Source organism: Gobio gobio, assembly GCF_949357685.1.
Source record: "Gobio gobio genome assembly, chromosome: 23".
NCBI lineage: Eukaryota > Metazoa > Chordata > Actinopteri > Cypriniformes > Gobionidae > Gobio > Gobio gobio.
The window spans coordinates 32,885,296-32,902,095 of NC_137119.1; the positions used below are offsets into that span (position 1 = coordinate 32,885,296).

Here is a 16,800-nt window from a genome sequence, read left to right on the forward strand (position 1 = left end):
TGTAAGCGTTACACATGTTTTTATTTAATAAGGCTCTGAAATTGATTCTGATTGGTCAATGACAGCATTCAGTGGTCATAAGTATTTCTTTAATGTCTAAAATATAGAAATACATGTTTAATATATATATATATATATATATATATATATATATATATATATATATAGGCTACAATAGTATTATGTAGTCTGGTTATTAGACTAGCAGCATTAGCCTATACTTCAATATTTTATAAAGAGTAGGCCTATCGTGTACACTACCACAAAGTTTGGACACATATTCAGTTTTTATTATGACAATTTACACTAGTGCTGTCAAAATTAACGTGCAATGTATGTGATTACTTTTCTCAGTTTAACGCGTTCAAAATATTTAACGCAATTAACGCAGCATCCGTTTTTTCTGTCATTCTTTGGCTAACGTTACATTATATGATCACGTTCTTATTCATGCAAATGCTTTTAAACCATTCAAGCGTGACAAGACAAAGAGAACGTGCAGTCTGTAAATGTCCTCACACACACGAGACGCACAGAAAGACTCGCACAGTATCAAGCTCTCTTTTTGTGCTTGAACGAACAATAACACAGAATGATGCCATGATGCCTGTTTTGTCGAGTATTCTCATAAGAGCATTCTTCAATGAGTTAAATAACGTCTTAAAGAGTGAGAAAATGAGCGTGACAGCGTGTCAGATCTGCGTCATGTTCGGCAGCGGAAGATCTTAAAGGGGTCCTATAATGCCCCTTTTTTCAAGATGTAAAATAAGTCTCTGATGTCCCCAGAGTGTGAATGTGAAGTTAAACTCAAAATACCCCACAGATCATTTTTTTTCCATTCAAATGAATTACTCATATTTCCAGAGACTAAAGTAAGATCTAGGCATGATACTGAATTTCTTCTAATATCTACCCTAGTAGCTAGGCTACCACTTCCATCATAAAGACAAACAAGTGATCTCTCATCCATTAATTCTTCAACTACTTCTCCATTTTTATCTGTGTAATCACCTCTCCATAGAGTATTATGAGAATTAAAATCTCTGCAACATATTTCTCTTCTGCCAACACTTGGTATAATAACTTGAAATATTTTAGGGATGCACCGAATATTCGACCACCGAAAATTTTCGGCCGAGAGACTTTCATCAAAGTGACTTTACAACACGGCCGAAATTTTGTGATGACGCAAACAGAAACCGCGACGTGCACGTGCTTGTCTGAAGCAACATGCCTGCGGTGTGGACGTATTTCAGAATATCTGAGAAACACCCACATCTGCTCCATGCACAGGCTGGATACTGGATACTATTGGTTCAGTGCAGCAGCTCAGACTTCACTGTGAAACCGAACGGTTTCCGAATGCAATCTTTAACAGTGGGCATGTTTTAAGCGCGGAACACACTTCAATCCGAGTTCCCACACCAACATCGATCAACATGTATCACGAAATTCAGAAGACAAATGCCGTTTTGACGCTCTTTAATGTGGCATCACTGATCACATCACAGTTCAAGCGGCGGCGGCGCGCGCGTGAACGCGATCATCTGTGAGCGCGATCGATCATCTCTTCCTTAAGAATAAACATGAATGAACATCTAAGGTCTGTTGAGGATACATTACAACTTACTGTCACGTATCATATGTGGTGTAATCGCTCAATCAGTGTTTCAATGGCGGAAAGACGTCAATATAGCCTACCTGCTTGTAAACTAAACAATGTCATGTAACTTTAGCATCACATTTACCTCAGGCAGTCATTCAGTGTCCACAGAATTTTATTCACTAGAGAAATCAACTCTTTCACTAAATATATGCTCTATATTAGCCTATATATTCATTATATTCTACTTAACCTGTTAATGATATCTTGATTATTTCATGTATGTTTAAATAAATCTGTCATGAAAATGACACATTGTGTATAAATGATTATATTTCAACAACGAATTGGATAAAAATCTATTTTATAATTAGATTTAGAAGTTATTGCAAATACTGCCTTATGTGAAGTTTACATGTTTGCATACTGTGTGTTATTTGAGTGTTGATTATTAGACCTAAAAATAAATAGCAACTGAATTTAGGCTAATAGTTTGGGCTCTGTTGTTAACCTTTAATATTAAAGTGCAATTAAGGGCTGCCTATATAGTTTACAGCAATACATTCAATAAACTTTTAGTTATAATTTAATTCATTTAAGGACAGATACTTTTATTTTCAGTAAACCAATAAAAATAAATAAAAAGCCGTCAGTTTTGTGTACCGCTACACCCCTATTCTACAGTTAACATATGGGCTATGGCAGTCTTTGTTTTGATACACTATTATGTTGAAGGCCTACAGAGAAAATAGTTGTATCTTTAAGCAAGTGCACTTCTGAATGCACTGGTAGTAGTCCTACAGAGAAAATTTTAAAATGCACTAGACCTAAATGCACTTTGTTTTTATTAGAGAACATTTCATTTTAAAACCTTTATGTAGGCCTGTACATTATTATTTAATGTACACACGAGTGGGGTTAAACATTTTAGTATGAATTTTATTTTATACTGTGCATTGTTGCAATGTGCTAAATAAATATTGGCATAATTTGTAATTGATTTATTCTTTGAAACTTTAATATTAATTTAAGCAATTGCAATGCCTTGATTTTAGTAAAGTTAGTACACAGTCATAGCCATAAATGCAATGGTACTAATAATTGGCATAATTTCTTTCGGTGTTTCGGTTTTCGGCCTTGGTTTCCTCTTTTTCGGTTTTCGGTTTCGGCCAAGAATTTTTATTTCGGTGCACCCTTAAAATATTTGATAACTTCTTGCATTGATTGTAAAAATTGACTAGCTTAATGTGTCCTCTGGGACTACATATTTCTATTACTACAAATTCATATTCATATTAATTTGAGACATTTATTCTTCTATATGCTAGAGTATCTTTAATGAACGTTATACATCCTCCACCTTGTGATCCAATTCTATCACAACTAACACAACTATACCCCATCATGACAAATTCCAAGTCTGGTCTTAACCATGTCTCTTAAATACAAATACTATCAGGACTAACATCCATATCAGTTATGGTCTTTTTGAACTCTTGCCCATTCGCAATTAAACTTCTGGCATTCCATTGTGAGATATGAAATACCATAAGTACGTTAATCACCCTGAGACAATCCAGCATAATTAGTAGGATTCAGCATCTCATGAATCATTTCAGCCTTAATATCTTTTATCCCCAACAGCTCTTTTGCTGTCTGTACAATTGTTTTGATTCTGTCACCTTTTCTCTGTTGCTGCATTGCCACATTCACAGTCTTACATATGAAAGCCACAAAGCTGATTTTATCCACAATCAGTGTACCCTCATTAATCTTTTTGCAACATGTGTTTGTTTCTGTTTGCTTTTGTTTTTATGTGTATCCTCCTGGGACCCAAGAATAGACTTTTGTCCACTGTAGTGGACATTATATTTTAGTGAATTTCTCTGACATCATACATGTCAGATGTCACAGTCTGGATGTCCAGTAAAGAGCACATTCGGGGCTTTGCAGGGATACCAAATGTTTGGAGGTTTCACCAGGACAACAACTTCTTCTTGGTCTTTAAAAATGGCTGACATTAATGTTGAGCACTCTTATGGAAATATGATCATATTTTTTAATTATAATTTAAATCTGATTAATTTTCAAATTGTTTGTTATAAATCAACATCTCAGGAAAATGTAATGGGGTTTCTAATCAAAATATGACTTTCTGTTACAGAACAGGGCATTGATTTCATAAATGACCACTATAGTGGACACCAGGATTTAAATCATGTTTATCAGGCATTTTGGAGACATAACAAGTGAACAGGGAAAGAAATGACATATCAATATTCCTATGAAATATTAGATATTATTTTGAAAATGTTGCCAATTTTTCCTCCCATTATTACACTTCTTTTTTCATTACATGTTGCACCAAGAACACATTAATATGCAAATTAGATGCAGTGAATAGAGACATTGTATTGAATGGGAAAATCCAAGTATTGTCATTTTACCCACATATTTCATAAAGTAAAATGGTATATGAATGCATTTCATTATATCTTTCATAACATAGTTCAGAATCATCTTTAAATAAAGTTTGTTTAAAAAAAACCCTGAAACCTCAAAAATTGATTGATGAATTAAAAATAAATCCCATTGTTTTTGCCTATACATGCAATTTCATGTCATTTAATTTTTTTAACAACTCAGTCCTGGTGTCAACTACAGAGGACATATCATAACATATGAATAAAATATCATTTTTCAAAAATGTTTTTTTTCCATTTGTTTCTTATGCTCTAAACAATGTAATGACATAAAAAAATACTAAATTCAAAAAACTTTTTTTTTCTGGGTCCCAGGAGGATAAGATAGAATCTCGATTGGACATCTTCCCACAGGCTGACTTATGTTGCTTGCTGTACGGGTACTGTCGTAACCCCGGTTCTCTGAAACATCGAGTGGAGAGATCCACCTATGGGAAGGGCATCCGTACCTGACCTCTGCAGAAGCATCCAATTGCACCAAGTCTGACAAGACAGACAGGAGCGCGCAGCCAATGCCCAGTAAGGCCCCGCCCCTTACCTGCGGGCATATATAGCCTGTGTGCACTACTGTACATCAGTAAGTATATTTGCTTCTTGTGCGGCAAGCGGGGCAAGGCTGGTGGATCTCTCCACTCTGTTTCAGAGAACCGGGGTTACGACAGTAACCTATTGTTTTCTTTCATCATCTCGTGTTCGAGATCCACCTATGGGAGAGACATGGACAGCTCCCCGATTGCCCAATACACTCACAGTGAGGTCCAGTTAGCCAGAAAAAGACGGTCACCCCAAGGGTTGGTGCTTGACACGTCTCATAATCATAAACCCGCCACACCGACACACACACGTAACTGCGGTGTCCAAGCAGGAAAGGCAGAGTTAAGAAGCTGAAAACTGAATGTGCTACCGAGGTTCTGGTGACATCCAGCCTATAGTAACGCACAAACGTATAGGAAGAAGCCCAACTGGCAGCATAGCAGATATCCTGCAGTGATACTCCCCTGAACAGAGCCCAAGAGGCGGCTAAGCCCCTCATGGAATGAGCTCTGATGTCCCCTGAGGGTTGCACTCTATTTGATTCGTAAGCCAAAACTATAGCGTCCACAAGCCAATGTGAAAGGCGTTGCTTAGACAGGGGATCCCCTTTGTGGGGAGGAGCCCATGAAACAATGCACTGTGCACTGTTACAGAGTGGCAAAGATCGTGTAACGGGCTGAAATGTAGTGACAAAACCCATTTCATGAACGCCCTCATCTTCAGAAGTCCTAGTGGCAAAACCTGGATAGATGAAGCCATAAGACCCTGTTGCCTGAGACATGTGTGATATTGCACCTTCACCCCCTCTCTGAACTGCAACAGGCAGTTCATCAGCGAGAGAACACACTCCGGCATGGAGACTGAGTGCAGCTCCATGCTCAGGAATATCACATTCTGGCTGGGTATAAAATTGCTTTTGTTCACATTCACCCTGAAACCCAGAGATGTGGTGTGCTCGCTGCAGCACCCTTTCCTTCGAATGTATGTCAACAATCCGTAGACCAGACATTCTCTGGGGAGTAAAGTCCGCTGTGACCGTTCCGTTTTATAGCGCGGGTGAGCGAACCATGAGTTAACATTCTGAAATTGTATTTCCTCAAATGTTTGTTCAACACCCTGAGGTCCAGAATAGGATGGAGAGACCTGTCCTTTTTAGGGACCAGGAAATAACGAGAATAAAAACCCAAGTTTATCAGATCGGGGGTGTAGCGACTGAGACAATTCAGACACAATTATTTGTCCAATTTAACAAGTAATCCGTAGAGTTCACTCTGAAAGTCTATGGACCCATCCCCCGAAAAGGCCCATAAGAGCAAGGAAGAGCTGATAAGGTTTACGACTCAAAGGAATGTGCAGAGAGCTGAAACTGTCTTTCTGAAAAAGACAAATAAACCATCTTAAATCCATATAGCCTATATATAACCACTTGAGAAATATATAAACATATATCCATCTCATGACTTGTTTTTATAGGGTTTGGTCTATGTATTAATTCAATCTCTGTTGGATTTATGTTTCAGAATTGCATACTATGGTATGCAAATACAAATATTCATGATTTCACCTTGGACGGTCTACTACAGCTCAGGCTAAATGCAAGTAAAGTACGAAACAGAAATCACTGTGTAGTTAGTAAAACTGTCAACTCTTTGTTCAGACAAAGAAGTTTATTAAGGGTGGTTCTTCACAAAGGTTCTAGATTTTTTTGCATAACTGTTCTGACCCTTTTCCTTCCAACCACTTTAACCTTACCTCTTATCATGTATGTATCGTGTTATGTATCTATTATGTCCGATGAATCATTGTAATGTAAATGTAGCTACATCAAGTTAATCTAATTAACTGATTCAAATATTCATAATTAATCATAATTAATAATCATAATGAATTATGAATAATTATTCATATTTCCCCTCAGAGCTAATTTGTTACAGGGGGTTCCACCTGAATAGCACCTTTTGGGAGGAGATTTCATCCTTCAGAACGTGGGCTGAGCTCTCTTCTGTGTGTGAAAAGAGAACGCTGCTGAAACGTGGGGGTTTCATAGCAAACTGCAAACGATAACCCCATATTGTGCGCATCACCCATTCGGGTGCAACATTTTGCCAAGCAGACACGCTCGCGAGTGTACTCACCAGAGCTGTGCAGGCTTCGTGCAGGCCCAGCTGGCTTATTTGTGATGCAATGACGTGGTGAAACTAGGGACGGCATGCATGGGTTCAGAGACGTCTGTCCGAATCTCATCTAGATCATGGGAACCCTAACAGCCAAGGCAGAGGATTTATAAGCGGCCTGGTGCACCGAGGCAGAAAAACAGCCCATCTTGTTTGGAAGGACCGGCTTAGGGCGGGTGAGCAGCCCTCCCTGGACTGGGTTGGGGTGCCTGGCGATCGAGGGCTCAATAGCAGGCGGTTCACCCATGCCGAGAGCCGCCATATCCTTAACCTCCAGACTCGCAAGACCATGTTTAAAGTCGAGCGGGTCGCTCCAGTAGTGCTTCATGTGCTTAGCGCACACTGGAAGAACGGGAAAGAGTTGTTTCCTCGGGCCGGGGGGAGCTCCCAGCACTTTGCCGTCATAATAATCCCTCTCCTGATCAGTGGCGCTCTGTGGAGCTGGCCACTCGATGTTGAGATGAGCAGCCGCTCGCTGACACACGCAGGGTTTTTCCTACATGAAAATTTTTTTGGCAGCCGCCAAAACAAATTTTTGTCCCACCAAAGCCTTATTTGATCAGTTATTGTGATTTATGATTGATGTAGTAGATGACTGCTGCGCTTGAGTTAACTGAGTGACAGAGAGAACGATCAGAGAGCTCCTCCCCCGCTCACACGCTCTCTGTCTTCAAAACAAGCATTCTTAGGTTTGTAATATTTCACATATTACGTTAATCAAAATCAAAAGGTTGGAAGACCGAGTTCATGTTGCACGTGGCGCTATCAGACGATGTTTTCCTTTAATTACCGCTGGGTGTGAATTGCGCTCAAAAAACGTTGACTCTTCTATGACCAGTTGACATAAACCATACTTTCAATAAACGGGAAACAAATCCTGTCCAGTTATGAAGTGTTTTCTGTGTGTTGACAAATATTTCGCGATGTTCTAACAGACGGGATTCGCACACACGGGATTCGCGTCTGCTAATGTCCAATTCGCGACCTAATGACTCCTTGGAACCGAATCATTTTAACGACTGGTTAGAACAACTGATCTGTCCAACACTGAACTCACGATTCAGTTTAATCATTTACTCTGAACACTTCTGAAATGAGAACAAAGTGTGCTTACCCAATTTAGCAAGAGTGGGTGTAAGAGTTAGTTTTAATTACCCACAGTCTTTCAGCTTATTTATGTTCACAATGTGAAGTAAAATAAATAGCCTATAAATCATTTAGTTTAGACTGGAGTGAGGTGAACCCAGAACAAAGTTGTTATTAGCTAGCTGATAATTTTATGAAATTGTATATGGCAGAAAAAAAAATGTTATACTACTTTTTAATATTGATATGATTATATACCAAAACAATTATCTGTAAATAGTGTAAAAATGAGGAACAAAAACAAACATCAAGGTATCAAAATAAGATTAAAAAAATTACAAACTTTCTTTGAATTTATTAAAAATGTATTGTCAGTATTGCGCTTGCAGATCACATGGGTAGGGTACTTTTTTACTGTGCGTGTGTGTGTGTATGGATGACCATGTCTGTCACCACAGAAGACCATTTTTGACCAAGGAAAAACTCTGCACACGTCCAGGAGGATGGACTGAGGCAAGGCCGCGGGGGCGCTAGCCTGGGGAATACCAGAGGGCAGGATGGCCTCCTTGTCCTCTGAGACCCCGAGAAGGCCCGCGTCGTCGTCATCACCGGACCCGCCCGGATCGTCAATGAGCAGGGGGTTGCCTGCGAAGATGTTCTTTTCGGGGAACTCAGGATTTGGCTGGTCAGCCCAGACAAGAGTAGTCTTGCCCCGGGAGGTCCCCTGTGGCGCGCTGTCGTCACCGCGCTGTTGTCACATCCGAGTCCGAAAAGTCGAGCTCGCCGCACTGGGTAGCAGCAACTTTAAGGCGGCGTCGCAGGAGTTTCTTAAGCACCAGGCAGTGACTGCAGTTCTCCAGATTCTCTATGGCCTCTTCCGTGTGCTTGAGGCCCAAACAAACCACGCAGAAAGGGTGAAGATACTTAGCTGCGATAAGAGCACCACAAATGCGGCCGGGCAGGCCTGTGATAAGCTATTGCCGGAAGAAGCAGAAATAGAGAGCGACATACCGGCAAAAAACTGGTGGCGGCAGCCGTGGAACACGAAAGACGAGCGGGCGGCTCAGAGAGCAGAAACATAGAAACTGGCTGATCTTAAGATACTTCCTCCTGCAGACAATAAGTGAGCAGAGCAAATTCGACCCAGCTGTGTCAGTGCAGAGATCGCGAGAAGCGAATGTCAACTGATGTACAGTAGCGCATGCAGGCTATATATGCCCGTAGGTAAGGGGTGGGGCCTTACCGGGCATTGGCTGCGCGCTCCTGCCTGTCTTGTCAGACTTGGTGCAATTAGATGCTTCTGCAGAGGTCAGGTACGGATGATAAAAGAGAACCTCCTGTTGCTTAAGTATTTGGCAAACTTAATTTACCCCATTTCTTTTTCAATAGCTTTCGTCAGCTTAAATAGGTGAAAATGTACCCCTTCTTTTTTAAATGTTACCATTACTTTCCATTCCGTTTCTTCATCCTCTTTCCTCACACTTGACTTTGCAGCCTTTGTTTTTTTATTCATGTCATCCACCTCTAAACCTAAAGTTCAACTTCCAGAGCTATTACTCCTATCTTTCCTCTTTCTAGTTACATCCTGCCAAGACATACCTTCACTATCTCCATCCGTACTTTCGCCCATAATTGTTGCATCCACGGTACAGTTGTTGCTAATCCAGTCAAACTCAGAGTCATTCAAAAAACAAAAACAAACAAAATAAACAACAAAACAAAACTGCTCTTCAAACAAACTCTCAAAATCCACCGATGACTCGCCCAAATTGGTATATGATGCAACTTCCTATCTTTAATTGGATTTCAACATAAAAGTCCAAAAATTGGTAGTTTCTTGATGGTCGCACCACATGATATTTCATAAAATGGACATCATCGGACAACGTTTGTTTGTATATTATGAAAGAAATAAAAAAACAAATGCTTTGCAATTTTTTACAGGACTACAAAACACTTTGGAAATAATGCCAAATAGTGTAGAAAATAAAAAAAATGTTATGGCCAGACGGTCACACCAAATGATATTTTGACACTTTAAATAACAGAAAAATTACAAATAACTAATGTCTTTTGACAAATGAAAGTGAGTACATACATATCGGAGAGCTACTACATATATATGGTATCTTTTTATGCATTTAAACCAGTTTTTAACTGAAAAAAAAAAATGCAATCGGACAGAAAATGTAGGCGTCACGTCATTGACCCAAATATGACATTTATTATAAACGGTTTATGTGAACATTGTTTTAAGTTCACTTAAATAAAAAGTTATTTTTTAAGCCTAATAAATGTTGCAATCGATAGCTTTCAATTATGCTGTATTTCAATTATGTTGAATGTTTATCATTTGTGTCAAGTTGTTTCTACATTAATTTGGAGAGTAACTGTGAAATCGCTATTCATTTTTTTATTATTTTTTTTTTAATCGATTGATAGCACTAATTTACAAATAATAATAATAATAATAATAATAATAATAATACAGTCATCAAAACTGGCATAGCATAATTGGAAGTATAGGCCCCCACCAATTAAGTTTTGAAAAAACGAGCATCCTATAATTTTCTACTAAATTTAAAATATTTACGGTAGGCTAGGCTTTACAAAATAAAATAAAACATTCATTAACACTCAACATATGAATACCCTAAACAGCTGTAAGTTTGTAAATGCAAAGTATGTCCTACAAAACAGTTGCAGAAGAACAGCCTCACCTGTGATTTCATCTCCCTCTTTAAAGGTGGTCTTGCTAGTAGCGACGTTGAACGGAGAAGGGCTGGTCTGAGCGGTAACGCCGTGACTAGGCATCAAAGATCCACACGCTCCGGCGACTTGTCCACTAGAATAACACTGGACGATCCCAACACACGCCAGGAGAACACACAGGAACATCTGAGGAGATTTATAAACTCACTATAGGCTAAGTAATAAAGTCTTCGTCGAGAGTATCAATGAACAGCGGCGGGGAAGAGAAGAGAAAAATAAAAGAAATGGATTAAAACAACAACCTTTGGGCAATTTGGTGGGTGAGGAATCTGATGATATTGTTGTCCTCGTCTTTGTTTTGGCTGAAACCGCGCGCGCGTGTGTGTGCGTGCGGGCTCAAGAATCCAGTCTCCTCTTCTCTGCAAATAGGCTATAGTCATTGTGGGCAGGGCTTACCTGTATAGGTAGATGCTGTAATGCAACGGTGTATGGCAAGCCGTTTTGACTTTTATTAATTCACAGGATTTGAATTCTTGATATCAACAATTAAATTCTAGATATCAAGAATTCAATTGTTGATATCAACAATTGAAAATGAATGGCAGCCCATGGTGACATTTCACTAGTGAAAATATAATTACTGATAATCAATAATTAGCATTTTAACTAGTGAAAATTGAATTGTTGATATCAAGAATTCCTGTGAATGAATAAAAGTTAAAACGGCTTGCCATAACAGTGGGCGGTCGATGCTGAGTTTCTCATGAACTGATGTGACATAGCGGGGGATTAGTTGTAGCCTAACACGCATGGTTTAACACTTTCCACACATGCCATGATGACGAAACTTAGTGTATTTACTAGTTGCCATATCAACACTATATAGAGAATTATTATTTTTTTTAATTATTTAACAATAGCAAAAGTACATTTCTTACTTGTGTTAATTTTTCATCTCTGTTTTTTGTGTTTATTTAGGCTAAAATAAGACCAATCTGATATTATTGTAATCTTAGGCTATATCTGTTATTTAACAGTTGAGATAGTTCTTAAATGCTGATCTAACCAGCAGAAGACATGAGCCGGGGTTAAATCCCAGTTGCGCAGGTGGGGTGTGTTGTAACACTGCTTTACAATGAGCCCCTATTAGAACTACGCTATTATATATTCTATACTTTTATGAATTCTATTGAGAAATCATGAGAAAAATGTCAATAAAGACTAAGTCAATGTTCAGAAATGCTTAATTATTATTATGTTTTTAGCTGTTTTGCAGTGTGTGTTGTCAAACTCAGAAATGTGTTTATTTTTACTGATTAAATGCCAGTTTAATGCCATTATTATTATTCTAAAAAGTTAATAATTGTATTTTATTGACAAAATATTTTAGTTTGTCATAGATATTTTTTTAATATATCAGATAACATTTTAAGTTGCCATAAGTTCAGTTTACAATGTACCCCACCTATGGGGCATGTTGTCACATTTCACTTACATTCTTTCTGGGTAAATCAAGAAAAAAAGTGTACACTGAAACAAAACCACATAATTGTACTAGACTTGTGTGCAATGTGGGAAAAAATAAATACTCTGAACCCCAAGTGGATTTACACAAACTGAGAAAGTCAAAAAGCGTTTACCCATTGTAAACTCACTCAATAGACATACCTGTTATTGTAGGCTAGTTTTGCTGAATCGATAAACGCACAAGTTTGCTTCCAGATTCCTAATGAACAGAATGTGGGCCTGCTATAGGCATGTAATGGTATTACATTTTCATGTTGCAATTTTCTTTTGTGTCAGTTTATGTTAACTAATGAATTAACTTAACTAATGTTAAATAGCTCCTCCTTGAACTGCCACCTTAACGTGGTGGAGGGGTTTGAGTACCCGAATGAACCTTGGAGCTACGTTGTCCGGGGCTATATGCCCCTGGTAGGGTCTCCCAAGGCAAACAGGTCCTAGGTGACGGGTCAGACTAAGAGCAGTTCAAAAACCCCTAATGATGACAAAAAAAAGGAGGACCGAGACCCTGGAGCCAGGCCTGGGGTTGGGGCTCGTATGCGAGCGCATAGTGGCCGGGGGGTCCGGCCGGGCTCAGCCCAAAGGAGCGACATGGGGACACCTTCCCGTGGGCCCACCACTCACAGGAGGGACCGTAAGGGGCCGGTGCAGAGAAAATCGGGCAGCAGTCGAAGGCAGGAGCCTAGACAACCCGATCCCTGGACACGGAAACTGGCTCTTGGGACATGGAATGTCACCTCACTGGCGGGGAAGGAGCCTGAGATTGTGCGTGAGGTTGAGAGGTTCCGACTAGAGATAGTCGGAATCACCTCCACGCACGGCTTGGGCTCTGGAACCACACTCCTCGACAGAGGATGGACTCTTCACCACTCCGGAGTTGCCCATGGTGAGAGGCGGCGGGCTGGTGTGGGTTTGCTTATAGCCCCCCCGCTCTGCCACCATGTGTTGGGAGTTTACCCCGGTGAATGAAAGGGTCGTTTCCCTGCGGCTTCGGCTCAGGGATAGGTCTCTCACTGTTGTTTGTCCCTACGGGCCGAACGGCAGTGCAGAGTACCCGGCCTTCTTGGTGTCCCTGGGAGGGGTGCTGGAAAGTGCTCCGACTGGGGACTCCGTCGTTCTACTGGGGGACTTCAACGCCCACGTGGGCAATGACAGTGACACCTGGAGGGGCGTGATTGGGAGGAACGGCCCCCCTGATCTGAACCCGAGTGGTGTTCAGCTATTGGACTTTTGTGCTAGTTACGGTTTGTCCATAACGAACACCATGTTCAGCCATGGAAAAGGACTATCGGCTGGCCTCGAAGAGATTCTGGCAAACCGTCCGGCGCCTCAGGAGGGGGAAGCAGTGCCCTACCAACGCTGTTTACAGTGGCGATGGGCGGCTGTTGACCTCAACTGGGGATGTCGTCGGACCGTGGAAGGAATACTTCGAGGATCTCCTCAATCCCGCCATCCCATCTTCCATTGAGGAAGCAGAGGCTGGGGGCTCAGAGGAGGACTCGTCCATCACCCGGGCTGAAGTCACTGAGGTGGTCAAGAAACTCCTCGGTGGCAAGGCACCGGGGGTGGATGAGATCCGCCCTGAGTACCTCAAGTCTCTGGATGTTGTGGGGCTGTCTTGGCTGACACGCTTCTGCAGCATCGCGTGGCGGTCGGGGACAGTGCCTCTGGGATGGCAGACCGGGGTGGTGGTCCCTCTTTTTAAGAAGGGGGACCGGAGGGTGTGTTCCAACTACAGGGGGATCACACTTCTCAGCCTCCCCGGGAAAGTCTATGCCAGGGTACTGGAGAGGAGAATACGGCCGATAGTAGAACCTTGGATTCAGGAGGAACAGTCTGGTTTTCGTCCGGGCCGTGGTACACTGGACCAGCTCTATACCCTCTACAGGTTGCTGGAGGGTTCATGGGAGTTTGCCCAACCAGTCCACATGTGTTTTGTGGATTTGAAGAAGGCATTCGACTGTGTCCCTCGCGGCATCCTGTGGAGGGTGCTCGGGGAGTATGGGGTCCGGGGTCCTTTGCTAAGGGCTGTCCGGTCCCTGTACGACCGAAGCAGGAGTTTGGTCCGCATTGCCGGCAGTAAGTCAGACTTGTTCCCGATGCATGTTGGACTCCGGCAGGGCTGCCCTTTGTCGCTGGTTCTGTTCATAATTTTTATGGACAGAATTTCTAGTTAGGGACCACGCGGTTTCGTCTCTGCTCTTTGCGGATGACGTTGTCATGTTGGCCCCTTCTAACCAGGACCTTCAGCATGCACTGGGACGGTTTGCAGCTGAGTGTGAAGCGGCTGGGATGAGGATCAGCTCCTCCAAATCCGAGGCCATGGTCCTCAGTCGGAAAAGGGTGGTTTGTCCACTTCAGGTTGGTGGAGAGTTCCTGCCTCAAGTGGAGGAGTTCAAGTATCTAGGGGTCTTGTTCACGAGTGAGGGGAGGAGGGAACGGGAGATTGACAGACGGATCGGTGCAGCTTCTGCAGTATTGCGGTCGATGTACCGGTCTGTTGTGGAGAAGAAAGAGCTAAGCCGTAAGGCGAAGCTCTCGATTTACCTGTCAATCTACGTTTCTACTCTCACCTATGGTCATGAGCTTTGGGTCATGACCGAAAGGACAAGATCCCGGATACAGGCGGCCGAAATGAGCTGTTAAATAGTTAAATAGTGGAGCCTTAAAGTGTGACTGAATAATAAACAATCAGAACATATTCAAACGATATCTAGGGCTTGTTGTCCAGATTAAGTATTTTATTGGTGCACAATTTTAAACGGTTGATGGGTAAAGTTATCTTAAAATGCATTCTAAAAATCAGAATAATTCGTAATAATAAAAAAGAAGGTATTTTGAAGTGCCCATAACACTTCATGTTCATTATTGTGATATATATCATATTACCGTGTACCAGCACATAGCCTACATTAAAATTGCTAATCTTAAGATTCTTAACAAAATCCATAACTAGGTTGTTTTCTTAAGTTCTTAAGTTCAGATACAGAATTTGTCTAACCTTTGAAGACATGGTAAACAAAATTTGTCTATAAGTGTTTTAGATTTGCTGACAATTGATGATTTGTTTGCTAAGGCTGCACAACGTAAAAAATACATATGAAGATATGATTTAAAAAAAAAGATGCATTAATAAAATGAATTTACATTTTTGTAAGACATTTTGTAACCACCTTTGAGAGGGGAGGGCAATATTTTCAACAGAAAACAAGTTTATAAAACAAAAAGAGGGAAACTGTTTGAGAAATTGTACTCATTTATCTACTTAATGGCCAATTTCACATCTATTTAAGTTAAATTGTCTTGTGAAGATTAATTTGGAACTTCTAAAAGTTAAATAATTACTTATTCTTCAGTATTGTTCTAAAAAAAAGTGACCATCCTCACTGCCATAGTGAATGATGCACTTCTTTTTGTCCTTTCTAATAAACATAGCATCAGTTTAACCTCAATAATATAACTGATGCTATTATAATCAATAAAAATTGCCAGTGAGAAATCACATTACTGTAATTCCAATGTAGCGTAAATAATGTATATAGTTGCAATGTTAATGTTTTCTCAATTTTCTGTAAAACGACTGTAGGTTAGACAAAGTTGATCTTTCAATGTCTAAGACGTAGGGAAATCAAATGCAGAAGAAATGTATAGGAATTTTTGGATTTCTAAATCAGCATTTTCTTACAATAAAATGTTTTCTTCTTCTCAATAACAAGAAAGGGAATGAAAATCAAGGTGACAAAGCCAACACTGCACCATAGAGAGTTTCATTTACACTGAACATCTTGTATGTAGCATGGATTGTTTTATTAAGCTCTTCTATAAAGCTGAGATTAAAAATAACTCATGAAATTGTGGTGCATCTACTCTGTGACGGATGACAGACTAAAATATGTATAGCATCATATGATGCGTAGTTTGTTGTGTTCATGAAAGCAGAAAAACAAGCTTTTATTGCCCTGTGGAAAGACCGCCCATATTGCCGGTCAAAGAGTTTAGGTCAAAGAGGTCAAAGAGTATGTTTATATGAATTTAAAGAATGAAAGGAATGTTAGAGAGAGAATAAATGGCACCATGTGTCAAAATGTGATTGATTGATTGATGGCCCTCATAAACACCCGGGGCCTGTACCATGATGGTAGTTTAACAAACTCAGGGTTACAGGATTACTTTAGAGTTGACAAAACCAAACCAATCTATTCAGGCTTTGTTGGTCCCATGATGCTGATCATCAGCTTTCTCTGTCAACTCTGGCTTTGATCCGGAGTTTAGGAATTTAGCTGTGACATCAGTAGTGAACAGCCAATCACACGCTGTGGATCAGTCAAACTGAGATTCAATTCTGTCTTTTGCAGAATATTACATGATTGAAAAATATTAAGAATTTAAACACATTTACACAGGAAGAACAAAATAGATGTCTATGAAAGAGGACAACTTAAAATAAAATCTTATACATCAATACAAGTAAAAGTTATGATGTTAGTTTAGTTGATATATAGAGAGAACTGAATATTTAAGCTCACATGTAGTAATTTTTATAGCTTTATTTATTGATTTTAAAGCTTATTTGTATGACCTTTATATGGGCTATTTATATTAATTTTAACAAAGTGCCTATTAATGATTTCATTAAAATGATACATGTGTAATTGATTAAGGGTATAATAAATAAATAAATTAT

General features: G+C 40.2%; 1 protein-coding gene across 1 annotated transcript in view; it reads right to left on the bottom strand.

The window, feature by feature from the left end:
* Positions 1–11,024, bottom strand: part of LOC307119367 (putative ferric-chelate reductase 1) — a 30,669-nt gene extending 19,645 nt beyond the window's left edge. Inside the window, exons 1-2 of the mRNA XM_079805600.1 lie at positions 10,895–11,024; positions 10,601–10,778 (exon numbers count right to left, since the gene is read on the bottom strand). Of these exons, the coding sequence (XP_079661726.1) occupies positions 10,601–10,778 (178 nt within the window). The 5' untranslated portion in view covers positions 10,895–11,024. The remainder of the gene's footprint in view (positions 1–10,600; positions 10,779–10,894) is intronic.
* Positions 11,025–16,800: the final 5,776 nt, after the last annotated feature.